The sequence below is a fragment of the Lithobates pipiens genome, unplaced genomic scaffold (assembly GCF_037356315.1).
Source record: "Lithobates pipiens isolate NorthernLeopardFrog02 unplaced genomic scaffold, aLitPip1_a1.2 Scaffold_16, whole genome shotgun sequence".
Classification (NCBI taxonomy): domain Eukaryota; kingdom Metazoa; phylum Chordata; class Amphibia; order Anura; family Ranidae; genus Lithobates; species Lithobates pipiens.
The window spans coordinates 138,551,096-138,572,215 of record NW_027507748.1 but is presented as its reverse complement, the minus strand read 5'-3'; the positions used below and the strand labels follow the sequence as shown (position 1 = coordinate 138,572,215).

Here is a 21,120-nt window from a genome sequence, read left to right as displayed (position 1 = left end):
TTTTTCCCCAGGACTTGACCCCTGTGCACACTCACTACTTTACATTGTAGCAATGTGTAATTTCTTCCGTGTTGTCACATGAAAAGATATAATAAACTATTTACAAAAATGTGAGGGGTGTACTCACTTTTGTAAACTAAACCTTTAATTATTCTTTGAAAATTTCTAAAATCTCAGCTCTTTTTTCACAAAGACTGTAGAACATAAAGGTACTTACTTATTTGAAACCACAGAAATGTTTTTTTATCCTTTGTTCTGTGGAATCATCTAGTGAAATCATCTACATCTGAAAATAAAGGTGTCTAAAAGCTATGCTATGCATAATTTAAGGCAAATAAGTATTTATACAAATACACTTTGATACAAATGTGTGCCTTTTGATGTCTGGATCTATTGCAAGAGGTGAAACTATGCAAAAACTCACTTTACTAGAAAAGTTTATTACCTAACATGTTAATGAATATACTGTTCAAGTTATTACAAAGACTGAATGTGTCTGTATCTCTAGCCATAGATGCGCATGGGTGAATTACAATTAATTTGTAAGGATACTTAGTGTAAAAGTATCACTGTCAAATGAGAAGGAGTCACGTACCTAGACGACAGATCAGATCATCACATCTAATTTATGTACAAATAACACTATGGACTTCAATTAACACATTTTAAAGCCTTACGCCATCACCTGTCTCTTCTGTATATATCAAGGCAAATATACTGGTGGATGGAAAATATGCAGTGGAAAGATTGGTCGCACTGCAATGTATCCAACAAAGTTTATCCAGCAAGCTGTACAAGACACCCCCCCCCACCGTGACCACTCTCTCTGATGCCTTTTACCCAAAATATGTGAGTAAACCCATTCCAGGTAAAAGGCTTTGGAGAGGGTAGAATCATAGTGGATTGTGTCTTGTACATCTTTGCTGGATAAAATGTACTTCTATACCCGTGGATGACCCGTGGATGACGTCCTATTGGACAAAACGTGGAGGATGGAGTTATAGCCATGACATAATCATGCCCGCCAGGGTGCTGATCATGCATATCTGTTTTTTAATCTTAATAAATGTTGGAATTTTATAATACTACACTATGAGTGGACTGCCCTGGTTATTTTCGGAAACCCTGTTCCTGAGTCCTGGATTGTGCCATTCATCCATCCCAGTGAGATTTCACCCAAAAAAGTGCAGCCAGACCTCCATCTTTGAGGTTCTATCTGTCGATAAGCAGCATGTGAGTGGGGTGTGCACTTGGGTGTGGAGTGGTGTATATATAAACAAGATTACTGGATTTGGACAAGACATGCATTAATTTATGGACTGTCTGAGCTAAACATTTGATCACGGACTGTTTTTTACTTTGCACGTTTTTCTACATAAGGAATTTTTCTTGGATGTTTATGGATCAATTTATTTGCACATGTTTATGTTATTCATTCTTGTTCTATCACTGTAATTGCTTTATCACTTGATTGATTTATTTTTTTCTGTATTATTGATGCACTAGCATTTCATCTTGATAGTGCAACACATTTATTTTTGTATGGTCAGGTGTTGATATACACAAGGCCGGAAATATGGTGACAGCAGGACAGGATTTCAGCCCTTATTAGAAAAACAGATTCTGGGTTAATCCACTTGAGGATTTCTGTGTCGGGGAGGACTCCAGTTCATGGCAGTGACATAAGCAGTGTTCAGTGGGGTTTCTTAAAGGCTCAATGTTAACCCTTTAGGGGTAAGTGCATTACTAAAGGGGGCCACTTCGAGCATGAGGTTTCTTCTTGAGGTGATGGTGTATAGCCTGTGAAGGAATTCTATGCCTTTGAGGGTTCACAGAGCACTATATTCACTTTATGGAATCCTTTTTGGGACTCTAATATATTATACATTATGAACTTCATATAATTGTGTGGTGCATGTATGGCATTTCTGGCACTTTTTCACACTTTAAACGTCTGTGGTCAGAGAGATTTTAAGCACTGTTAATGCCAGGGTATTTTATTTATATTTGTATTCATAATTTATCTTTGCATATTTTCTTAGAATCTTTTATTGTTATAACAGCAGCTATAGTGCAATGACAATTACATTTTTTCCATTTTGAGCTCTAGGATCAGCAATGCATTTGTGTTTCTGATATTTTTTACATTTGTATTTATATTTGTTAACTGGCAGAATTTATGATTTTTTGGCCATTTTTCAGAGAATATGAATGATAACAAAAACAGCATTATTTTGAAACAGTACTCTAATGACACAAACAGTCTGTTATTTCAGCAATAAGTGTAGTGCAAATTCGACTGGGGTTCAATGTAAAATTTGATTCGAATTTTAGTCCGAATTTTTGAAATTCGGACGAATTTCGCTACATTATTCGGAACATTCAGTAAAATTTGTTTATATTGTAATTCGGGTATTCGGAAATATCCGAATCTCCAAATAACAAAAAATATGTCTGAATATTAATTCGGAATGAAACAAACCACACAAGTTGACACAAAGGGGTTTCAATGGCTACTAAAGGTAACCATCCTCACCTGTGATCTGGTTGCTTGTAATTAGTGTGTGTATAAAAGGTCAGTGAGTTTCTGGACTCCTGACAGACCCTTGCATCTTTCATCCAGTGCTGCACTAATGTTTCTGGATTCTGAGTCACGGGGAAATCTGCGGGAAAAGGTAGTTGAACTGTATAAAACAGAAAAGGGATATAAAAAGATATCTAAGGAATTGAGAATGCCAATCAGCAGTGTTCAAACTCTAATCAAGAAGTGCCAAAAATGAGAGGTTCTGTTGAAACCAAACTACGGTCAGGTAGACCAACTAAAATTCCAGCCACAACGGCCAGGAAAATGTTTGTTACCGACCTTGGTATGTTCTCAACGATTCCTGTCTGCTTGTGACCTTGAACTTTTGCATGTCCCTGACCATCCCTGTCTGCCTGTGATCCTGAACCTTTGGCATGTACTCTGTTGTTCCTGTCTGCTAGTTGCCCTTACCTCTGCCGTATCCCCCTTCTATCCTTGTCGTTCCAGCCTGCTGCTTCCTTCTCCTGTAGTCTACTGTGAGCCTGAGCTGTGAGACCCTAGGGGCCGCGACCTGGAGCCAGACTGCAGCAAAGTCCATCCTCACCACTGGAGGCTCTGCCGAACACCAGCGCCCTGGGGAATCTATGCTCCAGCTCCCATTGGGATCTGTGTTAGTGATCCTGTAGACCTGTGTCCTGAATCTCCCTGGGTACAATCTGCAGCAGTCAGTCCTAAGGTCCACTACCTAGCGGTGCACTTCCGACTCCTACGGAGTGCATCTGTCACCTGGTCTCAGGTGACCTGACAACATCAATGACAGCTTGAAGTATTTTGTGGTATTTGTGGATGAGGCTCTTTATCTTATGGTAAAGCTGCCCATTCCTCTTGACAAAAAGCCTCCAGTTCCTGTAAATTTTAGGGTTGTCTTACATGAACTACACATTTGAGATCTCCCCAGACTGGCTCAATGATATTGAGGTCAGGAGACTGAGATGGCCACTCCAGAATCTCCACTTTATTGTGCTGTAGCCAATGACAGGTTGACTTGGCCTTGTGTTTTGGATCATTGTCATGTTGAAATGTCCCATGCGTAGCTTCCTGGCTGATGAATGCAAATGTTCCTCTAGTATTTTTTGATAACATACTGCATTCATCTTGCCATCGATTTTGACCAAATTTCCTGTCCCTTTGTAGTTCACACATCCCCAAAACATCAGCAATCCACTTCCGTATTTCACAGTAGGAATGGTGTACCTTTCCGACTCCTCTCCGAATGTAGCGTTTATGGTTGTGGTCAAAAAGCTACATTTTGGTCTCATCACTCCAAATGACTTTATGCCAGAAGGTTTAAGGCTTGTCTCTGTGCTGTTTGGCGTATTGTAAGCAGGATACTTTGTGGCATTTGCATAGTAATGGCTTTCTTCTGGTGACTCGACCATGCAGCCCATCTTTCTTCAAGTGCCTCCTTATTGTGCATCTTGAAACAGCCACACCGAATGTTTTCAGAGAGTCCTGTATTGCACCTGAAGCTATTTGTGGGGTTTTCTTTGCATCCCAAACATAGAGCACGCGACAAGTAGAAACCAGGAAGCCAAACACACAATGAATACACAATGGTTGATCAGCACTGTTGGCTTGCAGTGCACAGGTTAATATAGGGTTCCCTGATAGGGCCTGGGGTGGAGCCATGCTTAGAGGAGAGGTTATAAAAACCACCAGGTGGAAGTGGCTGGCCTCTTAGTCAGAACACATGAGGGGAGGTAAGCAACCAGAGGAAGATCGCTGCATAACTATGACAGTACACTCCCTCTTACGAGGCCTCCCCCTCCCCCGCCTGGGTCCAGGCTTAAAGGGAAACTCCAGATGGAACCTCTTCAACAGACGAGGAGCAAAGACCTCAGATGCAGTGATCCAAGACCTCTCCTCAGGGCCAAACCCTTTCCAATGTACAAGGTACTGAAGAATGCCTTTACGGAGCCGGGAATCCAAAACTTGACTAACCTCGTATTTTAGATTATCCTCAGAGACTGGAACTGAGGTAGGGAGAGGACGAGAGGACTTGAGGACTAAAGGCTTTTTAGGAATGGGTAAGGGCATGAGAAGATCAGGAGTCTGAGAAGGGTCCCCCAGACCTTTAAAGATGAGCTGGACATCCAGCACAGGACCACCAGACTGGGCAGGGGTCAGTGCATCCCTGAGGTCAGGTTGGTTAGAAGGTGACATGTCACAAGAGTCAAGCTTGATAGCTGAAACACAAACAGAATGCAGAGAGCCCTGAGAAAAAGATTGAAAACCCCACCTGGCTGAATGAGGCAGTCTATCCAAAGGATGGATTGAGCCTCTTAAACAGGTTTGAACGGACATAGTAGCAGTAGGGTGAGGCCAGGTTACTGTCAGGTGTAGTGACCATCTCAATCGCATCACAGGGCATAGCGACTCTGGAACTTGCAGACAAGTTAGCCTGGCTGTGCGTCCAAGGGAGATTAGGGACAGGCAAAGGTAAATGGCCATGCAAAATGGAGTGAATGATCGACTCGGGTTCACAGATGGGCCCCTCATCCAGAGTACCACATGACCCAGAGAGTGCACCAGTCCGACTATTGCAGGACAGATCCCAGAGATTGCTATATACAGCGGGAAGAGCAGAAGATACTGGGATGGTGGCAACAGGAAGTTTCTCTTTAGGGGTACCCTTGAGTCGGCAGGAAGAGGAACAGGAGGAACCCTAAGCCAGGATCTGTCCAGCAGACCAGTCAACCTGTGGAGAATGGAGCCGTAACCAAGGAAGACCTAATATGATAGGAAATGAAGCCTTAGGTAAGACAAGGAAGGATATCCACTCCTGGTGGAGTGTCCCTACTGACATCTTAACAGGAAGGGTCTGGAAGCGGAAAGGGCCCCCTGGGAGAACAGTGCCGTCAATCGCCAAGACCACCAATGGCGTTGTAAGGGGCAAAAGGATAAGTCTCATGGAGGATGCAGTTTCCCAATCCATGAAATTGGCAGCGGCTCCGGAATCCAGATGTGCTGAGACCGAACGAGAGGAAGCACCGACATGAAGCAACACAAAGGAGAAGACGAGAAGGTGAAGGAGATATTTCAGGGTCTAATACTCCACCTTCCAGATGTATTAGCCCTGAGCGTTTTTCCGGACGAAGAGAACAAGTGTCACGGAAATGACCTTTGGCCCCACAATAGAGGCATAGGCCCAGATTCTGCGCCTAGCGCGTTCTTCAGGAAATAACTTTGTCCGGCCAAACTGCATAGATTCCTCAGCAGGCAGGGGGTGCTCCTCGGATCGAAGAGAAGGGACTGGGAGCTCAGGCTGCCTAAAGAACGGGGAGTGCTGGCGTCTTTTTTCCAGGGCCCTCTCCTGAAAGCGAATATCGATCTGGTTACACAAGGTGAAGACACTGTCCAGATCAGCAGGAAGGGATCTTCCTGCTAATTCATCCTTCACGCTATCAGAGAGGCCATGTAAAAAGGTTGCAACTAGGGCCTCATTATTCCAGCTCAATTCAGCTGTGAGGATACGGAACTGAAGAGCATACTGTCCCACAGAAGCGGACTCTTGACGGAGACGTAAAAGAGCGCTAGCCGCTTATGAGACACGACCTGGTTCCTCAAAAATATTCCGAAAAAGTTTCAAGAAATCAGACAGGCTAGAAACCACTGGATCATTCAGTTCCCACAGACGGGCAGCCCAAGCTAGCGCCTCGCCGGACAGGAGGGATATAATATATGCTACTTTCGCCCAATCGGACAGGAAGTTTTGGGGCTGAAGTCCAAAATGAATTGTGCCCTGGCTAAGGAACCCCCAGCAAGCCTTGGAGTCCCCAGAGAAACGGGCCGGAGCTGGTAGTTGTAATGAATGTGTGACTGCGACTGATGCGATAAGTGCAGCGGCAGATAGCGGTTGAGGTTGTTGAACCGGGGGTCCTAATGAGGCCTGAACTTGTTCAACACGGGATGCCAAATCCTGTAAGAATCGCATCACCTGGGTCTGATGTGATTCTTGGGTCTCAAGTCTGTGAACTAAGCCCTGCAATGGATCATCTGCGGATAGCGGCACATCAGCTGAGTCCATGGCTGAGCAGGTGACAGATGCACTCCGTAGGAGTCGGAAGTGCACCGCTAGGTAGTGGACCTTAGGACTGACTGCTGCAGATTGTACCCAGGGAGATTCAGGACACAGGTATACAGGATCACTAACACAGATCCCAATGGGAGCTGGAGCATAGATTCCCCAGGGCGCGGAGTCTAAAAGCCAGCGGGTGTTCACCAGAGCCTCCAGTGGTGAGGATGGACTTCGCTGCAGTCTGGCTCCAGGTCACGGCCCCTAGAGTCTCACAGCTCACGCTCACAGTAGACTACAGGAGAAGGAAGCAGCAGGCTGGAACGACAAGGATAGTAAGGGGATACGGCAGAGGTCAGGGCAACTAGCAGACAGGAACAACAGAGTACATGCCAAAGGTTCAGGATCACAGGCAGACAGGGATGGTCAGGGACATGCAAAAGTTCAAGGTCACAAGCAGACAGGAATTGTTGAGAACACGCCAAGGTTGGTAACAGAGTCAAACATAGATCGCACGACAAGCAGGAACCAGGAAGCCAAACACACAATGAATACACAATGGTTGATCAGCACTGTTGGCTTGCAGTGCACAGGTTAATATAGAGTTCCTTGATAGGGCCTGGGGTGGAGTCATGCTTAGAAGAGAGGTTATAAAAACCACCAGGTGGAAGTGGCTGGCCTCTTAGTCAGAACACATGAGGGGAGGTAAGCAACCAGAGGAAGATCACTGCATATCCATGACAGATGTTAAAGGGGGCAATACACAGTATTAAGAACTAGAGTATGTAAACTTTTGATCATGCTCATTTGGGTAGTTTCTGTTGTCATTATGATTTAAAAAGAGTAAACAAAGTAGATTGATAATAAATGGCTTCAGCCAAACACTGACCATGAGTGAAAAAAAAAGTTTTGGTGTTATCACTCATATTCTCTGAAAAATGGCCAAACTTATGAACACAACTGTATAGTGAGTGCAGCCATCACTATTCAGTTATTTAGATTACCGTATTACTGACACTTAGCACAACCATTCCTGTTTTTTGAATAAAATGTAATTAAATACATTGCCTTCCTTTTGTTTAGTCTGGATGTGAAAGTTAGAATGGGCAGCAATGCACCCATCTATTGGGGAGGAAAACCCTGTAGGCTTTTGTGCGCAGCTTTATTTTCACTTTTCCAATAAAAGTAAATTGTATTTCTGAAACAGTTTCACAAGTGAAATCACACTGATGCTATGAAATATGGTTCTTCAAGTGTTCATAGCCAGTAAGTCATTTTCTTAAAAAAAGATATATATACAGGGCTCGAGTCCTGCGGGAACGCGTGGGAATGGCGTCCCTGCACTATTTTCACAGCGGGAACGCCATTCCCTTTGCAGGACTAGAGCCGCCTGAATGAGATGTATGCAGAGTAGTGCAGGAAGCGTTTGGCTGTAGTAAGCTCTCCCTCACTTCACACAGCGATGTTCGCTCCCCGGCAGCCCCCCCTCTCTTCTCGTCTATGGTCTATCCCAGATGAAGTCACTAACCAATGGGGATAGACGAGAAGAGAGGAGGGACCGCCGGGGAGCTAACAGCACTGTGTGAAGTAAGGGAGAACTTGCTACAGCCAAACGCTTCCTGTGCTACTCTGCATACTGCCTAGTAAGATGACGATGTGCCCTATAATGTGCCCCCTGGTGTGCTATGTGCCCCATGCCCTAATGTGCCCCCCTGCCCTGATTTCCTATGTGCCCCATGCCGTAATGTGCCCCCTGCCCTGATGTCCTATGTGCCCCACTGTGCCCCACTGTGCCCCATTATGTGCCCTGATGGGCCCCATGCCGTAATGTGCCCCCTGCCCTGATGTCCTATGTGCCCCCTGCCCTGATGTCCTATGTGCCCCACTGTGCCCCATTGTGTGCCCCATGCTGTAATGTGCCCCCTGCCCTGATGTCCTATGTGCCCCACTGTGCCCCATTATGTGCCCCATGCCATAATGTGCCCCCTGCCCTGATGTCCTATGTGCCCCACTGTGCCCCATTATGTGCCCCATGCCGTAATGTGCCCCCTGCCCTGATGTCCTATGTGCCCCACTGTGCCCCATAATGTGCCCTGATGGGCCCCATGCCCTGATGTGCCATGTGCCCTGATGTGCCATGTGACCTGATGTGCCCCGTGCCCTTATGTGCTATGTGCCCTGATGTGCTATGTGCCTCATAATGTGCCCTGATGTGCCATAATGTGCCCCGATGTGCTATGTGCCCCATAATGTGCCCTGATGTGCCATAATGTGCCCTGATGTGCTATGTGACCCATAATATGCCCTAATGTGCCATAATGTGCCCCCATGTGCCAACGTTTCCCCATGCCCTGATGTGCCATGTGGCCCGATGTGCCCCATGCCCCGATGTGCCCCGTGCCCTTATGTGCTATGTGCCCTGATGTGCTATGTGCCCCATAATATGCCCTGATGCGCTATGTGCCCCATAATGTGCCATAATGTTCCCTGATGTGCCCCATGCCCTGATGTGCCCTTATGTGCCATGTGGCCTGATGTGCCCTGCACCGTTATGTGCCCTGATGTGCTATGTGCCCCATAATGTGCCATAATGTGCCCTGATGTGCCATAATGTGCCAACGTTTCCCCCATACCCTGATGTGCCATGTGGCCTGATGTGCCCCATGCCCTTATGTGCTATGTGCCCTGGTGTGCTATGTGCCCCATTATGTGCCCTGATGTGCCCCATGCTGTAATGTGCCCCCTGCCCTGATGTCCTATGTGCCCCACTGTGCCCCATAATGTTCCCTGATGTGCCCCATGCCCTTATGTGCCATGTGGCCTGATGTGCCCCATGCCCTTATGTGCTATGTGCCTTGATGTGCTATGTGCCTCATAATGTGCCCCGATGTGCCATAATGTGCCCTGATGTGCTATGTGCCCCATAATGTGCCCTGATGTGCCATAATGTGCCCTGATGTGCTATGTGACCCATAATGTGCCCTGATGTGCCCCCATGTGCCAACATTTCCCATGCCCTTATGTGCCATGTGGCCTGATGTGCCCCATGCCCCGATGTGCCCCGTGTCCTTATGTGCTATGTGCCCTGATGTGCTATGTGCCCCATAATATGCCCTGATGTGCTATGTGCCCCATAATGTGCTATAATGTTCCCTGATGTGCCCTGATGTGCCATGTGGCCTGATGTGCCCCGCACCCTTATGTGCTATGTGCCCTGATGTGCTATGTGCCCCATGATGTGCCATGATGTGCCATAATGTGCCCTGATGTGCCATAATGTACCAACGTTTCCCCCATACCCTGATGTGCCATGTGGCCTGATGTGTCTCATGCCCTGATGTGCCCCATGCCCTTATGTGCTATGTGCCCTGATGTGCTATGTGCCCCATAATGTGCCCTGATGTGCTATGTGCCCCAATGTGCCACATAATGTGCCCTGATGTGCCCCATAATGTGCCCCATGCCCTGATGTGCTATGTGCCCCGTGCCCTGATGTACCCCGTGCCCTGATGTGCCCCATACCCTGATGTGCTATGTGCCCCATAATGTGACCTGATGTGCCCTATAATGTGCCCTGATGTGCCATAATGTGCCCTGATGTGCCATAATGTGCCCCGTGCCCTTATATGCCATGTGGCCTGATGTGTCCCATGCCCTGATATGCCCCGTGCCCTGATGTGCCCCGTGCCTTGATGTGCCCTGATGTCCTATTTTTATTTTTTTTATAGGGGAGTGGATCTTGGGTGGGAGTTCCCACACTTTTTTCCCTAGGACTTGACCCCTGTATATATATATTTGATCTAGAAACCCAACTGGTCATTCTAGATACATTTAGGTTTAGTGTACATGGGCTTTTAGTTTGCTTCGGAACGTATGCTTGTGGAGTAAATTTGAAGGCTTGTTCACACCACACATTGGGGTCAATGTGTATTAAATGCACCAGAACAAACTTGTGTTATTGGGCCTTCAAGGTCCTGGAATTGTGCTGTCTGAATTTTGGAATAGATCTTATAAAGCAACGTGCACAATGGCACACACGTGGATGTGAAAGCAAGGAAAAAGCATCTTAAATGCATTTTAATTGTATCCCAAAATAATTTCAGATGCATACTGTTAGCTTTATACTGACATAGATGCAGACAATCATTCTCATATATTATACTGTGATTAGTACAGTAGTTCTGGCATTAGATGGTATTATGTTTGATACTTGCAAAATGTAATTTTCTTTCTAGTGGAACTACATGGCTATAATGTATGTCTCTGTGTTTCTGTCATTTTCCAATAAAACAAGAAGGGCTTGGCTATGTGTCCAACCCCATCTTAACTGGTAAGGCAGCCCATCGATGAGTCCAAGTCTTTCATTAAAAACTGACTCGATTTCCTTATCTACATCCTTGAGCTATTGTATTCTGACATCAGGGAGGCTCCCCCACCCTCAGAACACACTGATCAGCACTGCCAGCTACTGCCGCTGATCAATCCAGGAAAATCCGACAGGGCGGTTGTACAGAAGTAAATCAGTAGATAGACTTCCGTAAACCTCCCTGCCAATACATGGATCCAAACTCAGCTGGTCCCTATAGAACCGACCGAATTTCAATCCATATATGGCTGGCATAAGAGTAGTATCTACAGCAGCTTTCTAAAGCCCTTGTACACACGGTCGGAGAATCCGTCGGAATGTGTCCTATCGGACCGTGTTGTTGGATAATCCGACTGTGTGTGGTATGCATCAGACTGATTCCGTCGGAATATCCGTCGAACCCAATTTGCGAACATGTTGGAAATATTTCCCGACCAACTGGTTCGATCGGACATACTCCGATCATGTGTAGAGAATTTTGATTGGACTAAGTGCCACGCATGCTCAGATCAAATTCCTACATCAAAGCTATTGGCTACTAGCCTGAACGTAGTCCCATCGTAACGAAATTACGTCATCACGTTCTGAATGATCGGATTTTTCAACAACTTAGTCCGACCGTGTGTATGCAACAGTTTCGGACAAGATCCGACGGACAAAATCCGACGGACAAAATCCGACGGATTTGGTTATGGAAATCTCCGACCGTGTGTACAGGGGCTAACACAAACCATGTTTCCTTTATACATGTTGTGCTTGACTTGACATTCAAGCACATAAACACATTTATTGATATATTTAACAGATTTTCATAACTCATTATTGTACTACATCTGCATTTCAGGTAATAAATCATGTTTAAGAGGTTGAGGACAAGATTGGTTAATTATGCTATAAATGCTTGGTTAGACCTTAGGTGTCTATGCATGGCCTAATAATAGGAAAGGATAATTTTAACATCACCTTAGTTGACTGGGCTATTACTGGGCCGCATAAGAGTTAATAAGGGTGTGATGGCGTATAAGCAAAAAAGGGAGATATGTCACTACCAGTTGCTAATGTTGACATTTCTGTCATTTACAGTATGGGCAGTCTTATGCTATCACCTCTCTCATCTGTGAGCAATAAGACAAATTTTCTGGTGGATTGATAATATGCAATTTACCGTCCACAGAGTATTTCCAGTAACTCAAAACATATTAGAAATGCTGTTCAAGCACGGATTGATTTATTAGCATTAAGCTAGTGCTGTCCCACCCCAATTTAACATATCTTTACAATAAAGGGAATCCAACCATTCTACATTGCCAGACAATTTATGCTGTAATTTGCAGTGGTGCTCAATCAATCGGGAAGAGTGATGTTATTTGTTGTTTCATTTTATAAAGTTTGCAGATTTCAATCTAGACTGCTCAAGACTCTAACCTCCGGGGAGGAGAGCATTCATGACTTTGAATAAGTTAACATGTAGGAATGCTAAATAAGAAGGGTAAGAGATCAAAATATGTAAAGAGTAACTCCCCTTTTGTTGAGAAAAAATAATCCCTTCTGGGTAATCAATGCACATTTGCAGGGATTTTAACACATGTTGTTGCAGACTCTTACCTATTTTTGCTTTGAAGAAAAAGCTGTACGCTTGAATATGACAAATTGCAAAGCAAATCTGAATAGGACTGACTTTTTCATTATTAATTATCTGATGTACATGCAGTGTTTTAACAAGGAAAGTTGCAGTGTCAGCATCCATTTAGATGTGATTAACTCTTTGGAAGAAATTTTTTTTTACAGGGGATGCCTAAAAGGTGACTTGTATCTTAGTGCCGACTTCTCGGAAAATCAGTGAGCCAATCACACAAGCAGGGAATTACATTTCTGGGGAAGTTCTGTGTACCAACTGTGTACAGAAGGACTTTAGGTTTCCATATTGCATTGAATTTTACAGAAAATGACAGTGCTGGGAAAAGAAAGGGAAAGGTATTTTTTATTACTATTCAATTACAATATGGCTTGTGTAGCAATTGTATATTCTATATTTTTTTATTTGTGGAGTTATCCTTAACATTTTTGTCTTTATTTGAGCATATCTTCAGTATAAGCATGTCAACTTTTTAAATAGCCCCCTTCATTAGGGAAAAGTAAAATATTACATATAAATATATATATATATATATATATATATATATATATATATATATATATATATATATATATATATATATATATATACATATATATATATATATATATATTTTGTTTTTTTTTTTTTGTTTTTTTTTTTTCAATTTCTGATTACAATACAGGCACAGTCTTTATAAATCAGTTTACGCAATCTAGTTACTGGTGGCAAGAGAAGAGGAAGCAAGGGGTGACAGAACCATCAGTCTAATAAAGTGACATCACAATTCAGTCCAACACTGTGTTGATGGCTCCTATATCAGATATGATAAATGAGGATAACTGTCATTGGATTATTAGTTGACCGATATCACAAAGAAGTAGTGATTCACAAAAGTATGGTAGCATCAATAGATAACGCAATAACTAATGACTGCAACATGTGGAAAGCAACATTTCACTGCTCTAATGCTTTTTGATGAATCATGAGAAGCGTCCTACATCGCAGAGTCCAACAGAGCACATAAAAGTAAGCATGTATGACTTAAGTATTCAATGTGTGCAGTGCCGCTGACTCCACAGCTGGATTTATATTCCTTTGTTGTGTCCACAATTAGTGCTTCACTTTCTACCATATGGCACTGATCAGATTATTACGCAAGGAGCCATAATAAAAACAATAAGGCTGGTGACGGGAAACAGCTGAATACATGGCCCAATAGCAACAGCTACATCTGTTTGCGAGAAAATATTCTGTTATCAAATTGATGGTCTCCTGGCAGAAGACTGAGTCATCAGAGGCTTGGCCGATAGAAGTGTGAGCAAGCACTCGCACAGGATGGCAACAATTAAAAATCGTCTGCATTTGGACAAATTGGGAAAAAAAGGTTAAATTGTTTGCTTTGTTGATGGAACATCTGTGCACAGTATAACCAGTGTCTATAACAATCTAAAGCTAAAAGGTTATTTTAGTATTGGATAATAAATTCTTTCTCCCCCCCCTTCACCTCCTCCCTTCTTTCTGCCCCCATTCCCTTCCCACACTTCCCCTGTCAGCCTCTTGTCCTCCCTCCCTCCCCTCCGGCCCTTCCTTTTCCCCCCACTTCCCCTCTTTCTCTCCCCCCCCCTTTCCTTCTCACTTCCAATCTCCAGTTCCCCTTTCCCTCCCCCCCTTTTCCACTCCCTTAACCCCCCGCATACATCCCTCTCATTTATTATACCATACATCCCCCTTGTCCACCGCAGGAGTGCCTATTTTCGGGCCTTGTGATTTCACTTATGGCCACTGATCAGCCTGGTGGGCAACTTGATTATTCTTTTTATTCATACAGTTTGCTGAATTATGTCTGTATATTATTATCCAGTGTAATGCACTTGATCTTGGGGGAACCCTGAGTATTTGTTTTTTGAAAATAATTTCTTCAAAATTGTTGTTTTAATGTACCTTGTATGTCATTTTTTATATGCAATAAATATTTTTTATATCATCTATATTGTTAGTTATCAGTACCGAGATAGTCCATCACATTTTTGAGGTTGTGAATAGTTATATGGTCAGCTTCAGCAACTGCCCTATTTCCCCACCCTCATCCCCTTTTCTCTTAGTATTGGATAGAGTGGTGGTGGTTATTACCCCTGGTTGTTTTTTATTTCTATCTGTCTACCTTTTAGGGCGGTATACTCTCTCTATTTGTTTTGGTGACTGCCATCTCTGGGAATGAATGTGGGGAAAACATGAGCAGAGGGGAAATCTTCCAGTGGGGACACCTATGCCAATGACAACTGTCTAAGCCCTTGTACACACGGTCGGAGATTCAGACGGAATGTGTTCTATCGGACCGTTTTGTCGGATATTCCGACTGTGTGTAGTCTCCATCGGACTGTTTCTGTCGGAATATCAGAAGGACCAACTTTTCCAACTTGCCGGTAAAATTTTCCAATCGGACATACTCCGATCATATGTAGCCTACTCCGACGGACAAAGTGCCACACATGCTCAGATCAAATTCCTAGATCAAATCTATTGGCTACTAGCCTGAACGTAGTCCCGTTGTAACGAAATAACGTCATCACGTTATGTACAATCGGATTTTCCGACAACTTTGTCTGACCGTGTGTATGCAACAGTTTCGGACAAAATCCGTCGGACAAAATCCGTCAGACAAAATCCAATGGATTTGGTTGTCAGAATGTCTGACCGTGTGTACAAGGGCTAAGAGGGATTTTTGCTGACCCCTTTTGTCTCTACAGGTTGAGGAGTGAAGGGAAATATCCCCAATGTGAAACAAATGGAAAAAATGACAGGGGTCTTTGTCCTTCCCAACTCTACCAAAATAAAGCTATACCTCAAGCTATGCTTTAAAGAAAAATGCATTTTTTATATTCTAAAAATGCTAATATTTCTAATAATTTTAGGAGAACAAATGGAAACCCGTGTTTTACTTGTGAGTCCACTGTGTAGAAACATGAAAGGGTTTTTTACTCTTATAATCCCTTCATAAGCACATGAAGGACCCCTACTGCTGCTCTTTATTTCACTTGAAATAACCTTAAAAATAAATTAGCTGTATTTAGGGAAACATTTTCAATTAATGATGACACTACAATGCCGAATTTCATAACAAAGGGCATTCTAAATGGAGCAAAAATAAATACCGTATATACTCGAGTATAAGCCGAGATTTTCAGCCTCTTTTTTGAGGCTGAAAGTGCCCCCCTCGGCTTATACTCGAGTCATCGCTGTCTGCCCGCTCGATCAGCGTGTCGAGCAGACAGACAGCGGCCATTCTATAATTCAAAAGCCGCGCCTCCGGCTCCGCCTTCGCCTGTGATAGGCGGAACACTGAATTTCCCAGCAGCCTGTATTCCGCCTATCACGGACATCGTCTCATCCTCGTACTACGGACGAGGATGATACGATGTCCGTGATAGGCGGAACACAGGCTGCTGGGAAATTCAGTGTTCCGCCTATCACAGGCGAAGGCGGAGGCGCGGCTTTTGAATTTTACAATGGCCGCCGAGGCGCCGACGAAGAGGGCACGGGACGGAGGCAAGGCAAGGCACGGGACGGGACGGAGGCAAGGCAAGGCACGACACGGGACGGAGGCAAGGCACGGCACGGGACGGAGGCAAGGAAGCAAGGCACGGGACGGAGGCTCGGGACAAAGGCTCGGGACACAGGTAGGCTGGACACACACACACACACACACACACACACACACACACACACACGGATGGATGGATGGAGACACACACACACAGGGATGGATGGATACACACACACACAGGGATGGATGGATGGATGGAGACACACACACACAGGGATGGATGGATGGAGACACACACACACAGGGATGGATGGATGGATGGATGGAGACACACACACACAGGGATGGATGGATGGATGGACACACACACACACAGGGATGGATGGACGGACACACAGGGATGGACGGACACACAGGGATGGACGGACACACAGGGATGGACGGACACACACACAGGGATGGACAGGCATGTCTCACCCTCGGCTTATACACGAGTCAATAAGTTTGCCAGTTTTTTTGGGGGTAAAATTGGGGGCCTCGGCTTATATTCGGGTCGGCCTATACTCGAGTATATACGGTAGGTGTTAGGTCATTCACACTGTTAGCAGTGACCTGTGTAGCACAATACACAATTACACATTTACCATGAAAGTAGCACGGCTTGTGGGCACTAAGTAGCAGCAGGTTCTGTGCTTGATGGGAAGCTTGGTTGTGCCAGGTTACAGTCACCCAGACTGACTCATTTTAATGAGGAATTAAAAATGTGCCTACTATAGTAACCTGCTGCAAAACATTGCAGATGATTCAAATTTCTCTTTTACTGATCTGACAGCGCTAAACTATTAAGCTGTTGTTGGATTGTCAAGTCAAAAGAGATTTTTGACTTCTAACACTATCTGACTATCAATCAGATCCACCCAGTAGCTGAATGTTCCTAAACCTGTGAAATGTATACAGAAAATATTGATTAATTTAGAGAACAGCCACAGCCTAAGCAGAAAAGTCTGTTCACTGCCAGCATGATGCAGATGTTGTTGCTCTTTGGGGAGACAAGGGTCTGATGTACCCCCCCCCCCCCACCCATTGCTGAATCAGACCTAGAGTTCTACAATCAGCAACACTTATGATCCCTGCTGATTGGAGAGCTCTAATGCTGACTCTGTAGAAGCCATCAGACATATGCAGAGAGACTGCTGCTTCCACACACAGAGCAACATGCTGGAAGGGAATGGGCTTTTCTACTTAGGATACGGTTACTTTAAAAGCATAATGAACTTGAAACACCTTTTGTTTTGAAGAACCTGGGATGTATTTATCTGATTTAAACAGAAAATCTAGTTGGGGTTTCAAATATTCCAGAGCACACTTGTTTGGTTATTTTATCACTCCATTCATCACATCCAGTTAAATAGGTAATATATCAGACAGTGGTAATCACTAAATGAAATAAAAATTACAGAATGTCCAGGATTTTGCTGGAATATGAGATCATAGCTTTGTATTTCAGCATAGTGCTTTAAATAAAAGATTGAAACACTTACAAGGCTCACCATGGGTGATATAATTATTACAGTAATCTATCTTCTTACAGAAAGAAATTACAAAAGCTCAAAGGCTCCAAGGTTTTGATTTTAAATGAAAAAAAAATATGTTCTGCTTTTAACTATATATAGTAATGCCTGTAATGGCCATATTAGTATATTAATTCTATTACTTCTTCTCTACATTTAGATACATGCCAAGCTGTCCAGCAAAAGTGACAGTTACAGGGTTTGCAAAGTTACAGGGTTTACAAGTTGTTCGCATAGTTTAGTTCACTTATGCTAGTCACATACGCATCAACCTACATTGATTTTTCTTTTTTAGAGTCAATCTTAATTTTAACAGTAGTTTTTGTCATTCCCTATCTATAGCTTGTTTCCTATCTGGTCTAAAAAAAACTATTAAAACGTTGGCTGCTTTCTAATGCATTGTTTTGCTATAAATTAGTTTAACACAACAAATGATTTTATATCTAATTTTAAGAAATTTACTAGAAGTGTACTAGAAATAAACAGTATGTAGGCCTATCCTTTCGGAAATGTTAGTTGCACTGGTCTGGGACAAGGATGCAGACCATGAATTCTGACTTCACACTTTCTATTCTACCTGCTTGTCCTTGTCATTGAATGAGAAAAAACAGAGACATGGCACTTTCAGGAGAACAACAATGGCAGTCTTCACAAGCCTTAAGCACAAGTTTAACCGTTTCCCGACCAGCGCGCGCCGATGTACGTCGGCAGAATGGCACGGGCAGGCATATTGGCGTACAGGTACGTCCAATCTTTAATACCGCCCTGCCATCGCGAGTGCGCCGGTCAGGACCCCGTGAGCCCGGTCGCGGGTCCCCCGGACTCGATCGCCGCGGGCTTACCCGCGATCGTTTCATGGGGCAGCTGAATGGAGAAATGCCGTTGTAAACAGCATTTCTCCATTCTGCCTAGCAACTAGTGACGCTGATCTCTGCTCCATGTGATTGGAGCAGAGATCAGTGTTCACTAAATGAAAGCCCAGCCCCCCACAGTTAGTAACACACCCCTAGGAACACTTAACCCCTACACTGCCACCCACTGGTTAACCCCTTCACTGCCAGTGTCATTTACACAGGAAACACTGCATTTATATAGCAGTGATTGCTGTATAAATTACAATGGTCCCAAAAATGTGTCAAAAATGCCCGATGTGTCCGCCATAATGTCGCAGTCACAATAAAAATCACTGATCACCGCCATTACTAGTAAAAACAAAATATCAATAAAAATGCCATAAAACTATCCCCTATTTTGTAAAGGCTATAACTTTTGCGCAAACCAATCAAAAATATGTAGAAGAATACGTATCGGCCTAAACTGAGGGAAACATTTTTTTTATATATTTTTGGGGGATATTTATTATAACAAAAAGTAAAAAATAATGCGTTTTTTTCAAAATTGTCGCTCTATTTTTGTTTATAGCACAAAAAATAAAAACCGCAGGGGTGATCAAATACCACCAAAAGAAAGCTCTATTTGTGGGAAAAAAAGGATGTCAATTTTGTTTGGGAGTCACGTCGCACGACCGCGCAATTGTCAGTTGAAGTGACGCAGTGCCAAATCGCAAAAAGTGGTCTGGTCTTTGACCAGCAAAATGGTCAAGTCTGTAAGTGGTTAATACAAGCTTTTTTTTTTAAGTTTGCATACACAATGGGTTACAGGGATAGTTATTAAAGAGAAACATTAATATAGAAATATTGGATTAGAAAAGGTTAAATTGCGTAAATGAGGTTTTTAGAGGAAGGGAAAAAACTCCATAGTACCTGACAAGATTGGTGCATGGTCCTGGCCATCTGCAACTCTGGTAAACTCTCTGGACCACCGTCTCTGAACCATTCTGTACTTGGCAAGTAACTGTTTTAGTTGCTGTGAATTGACACCAATTCCTACAGGAGAAGAAACATTAATACATATCAATCAGTACATCAATCGAAACCTTCTACATTTAATTACATTTTTGGGCTTTTTTTTAACACTTTACTTATAATGGAGTTCCTAAATTTCTGCCACAACTTTAAAAATCCATACAAATCTTAAAGCAGAACTAAACAGATATTTTTTTCATTTTGGATAGACAAAGTGTCACGAACAGGTGTGACCAGAACCATGTGGACTGCAACAGAGGGAACCAAACACATGTAAACTGAAATAATGTAGTTTATTAACCACTTCCCACCCGGCCAATGCATATATACGGCCGGGTGGGAGCCGTCTACTCCTGATAGGACGTTCAGGAACGTCCTTCAGGAGTAGCGGGATCGCGCGCGCGCGCGCCTGCGCAGCGGCGCGATCCCGATGTGCTCGTGTCACCCGAACACGGCACATCTCAGATCGGCAGGAGGGCTCTGTGATTGACCCTCCTGATCACATGACGGCCGTGTCCAATCACGGCCGTCATGTGATGTAAAAACAGCCGGTTGCTAGGCAATCGGCTCTCCTCTCCTCACACGGAAGTCACCGCTGAGGAGAGGAGAGCAGAACGCTGCAGCCGGCTGATGATCAGTGAGTATGGGCTGCTTTTTACAGCTTTTTACTCACTGATCATCAGTGTAGTGTAAACACACAACACACCACACAGTACAAACACAGTCCCCACATATGTCCCCAAAACACACAAGTCCCCAAAACATACATGTCCCCAAATAATAAAAACACATGTCCCTAATAATAAAAACATGTCCCCCACATATGTCCCACTAAAATCACATGTCCCAATGATTATCTGCACACATATGTACGTGATCACCTGCACACATATGTACATGATCATTTGCGTACATATGTCCGTGATCACACAAACCAATTATTATACACTTAACGGATTTTTTTTTACCAAAAACATGTAGCAGAATACATTTTGGCTTAAATTTATGACAAAATTTGATTTTATTGGATTTCTTTTCAAATAGAAAAAAGAAAATATTGTTTTTTTTCCAAATTTCCGCTATTTTATATCGCAAAAAAAAAAAACGGAGTCGTGAATAAATAACACCAAAATAAAGCTCTATTTGTGCGAACAAAATGATAACAATTTCATTTGGGTACAGTGTAGCACGACCGCGCAATTGTCACTGAAAGCGCTAGAGCGCTGAAAGCTGAAAATTGGGCTGGGAAGGAAGGGGGTGAAAGTGCCCTGTATTGTAGTGGTTAAGATAAGTGAATATAGATATAAAAACACCTCCAATACCAAAGAGTGTACAACAATCCAACAATCAGACAGTAACCCACAAATAACAACAAACAAAACAGGTATGTACTATAGATGGGGAATACCCGAACTGTAAACATAGCCATGCCAGGGTCATAAACGAGAGATCAGCAGATGGGGGCATGGAGCAAGATAGGAACAAGGAAAAGGTGGAAGGGATCAGGCTGCAAGGCAGGGGTACAGGAATACAGGATCACAGGATGGACAGGAACAG

At 43.7% G+C, this 21,120-nt stretch overlaps 1 protein-coding gene across 1 annotated transcript in view; it reads right to left on the bottom strand.

Annotated features, from left to right (window-relative positions):
• The window catches only part of COL26A1 (collagen type XXVI alpha 1 chain), a 558,415-nt gene that overhangs the window by 392,217 nt on the left and 145,078 nt on the right, over positions 1 to 21,120 (bottom strand). The window contains exon 2 of the mRNA XM_077480518.1: positions 19,462 to 19,584. Within this exon, the coding sequence (XP_077336644.1) occupies positions 19,462 to 19,584 (123 nt within the window). The remainder of the gene's footprint in view (positions 1 to 19,461; positions 19,585 to 21,120) is intronic.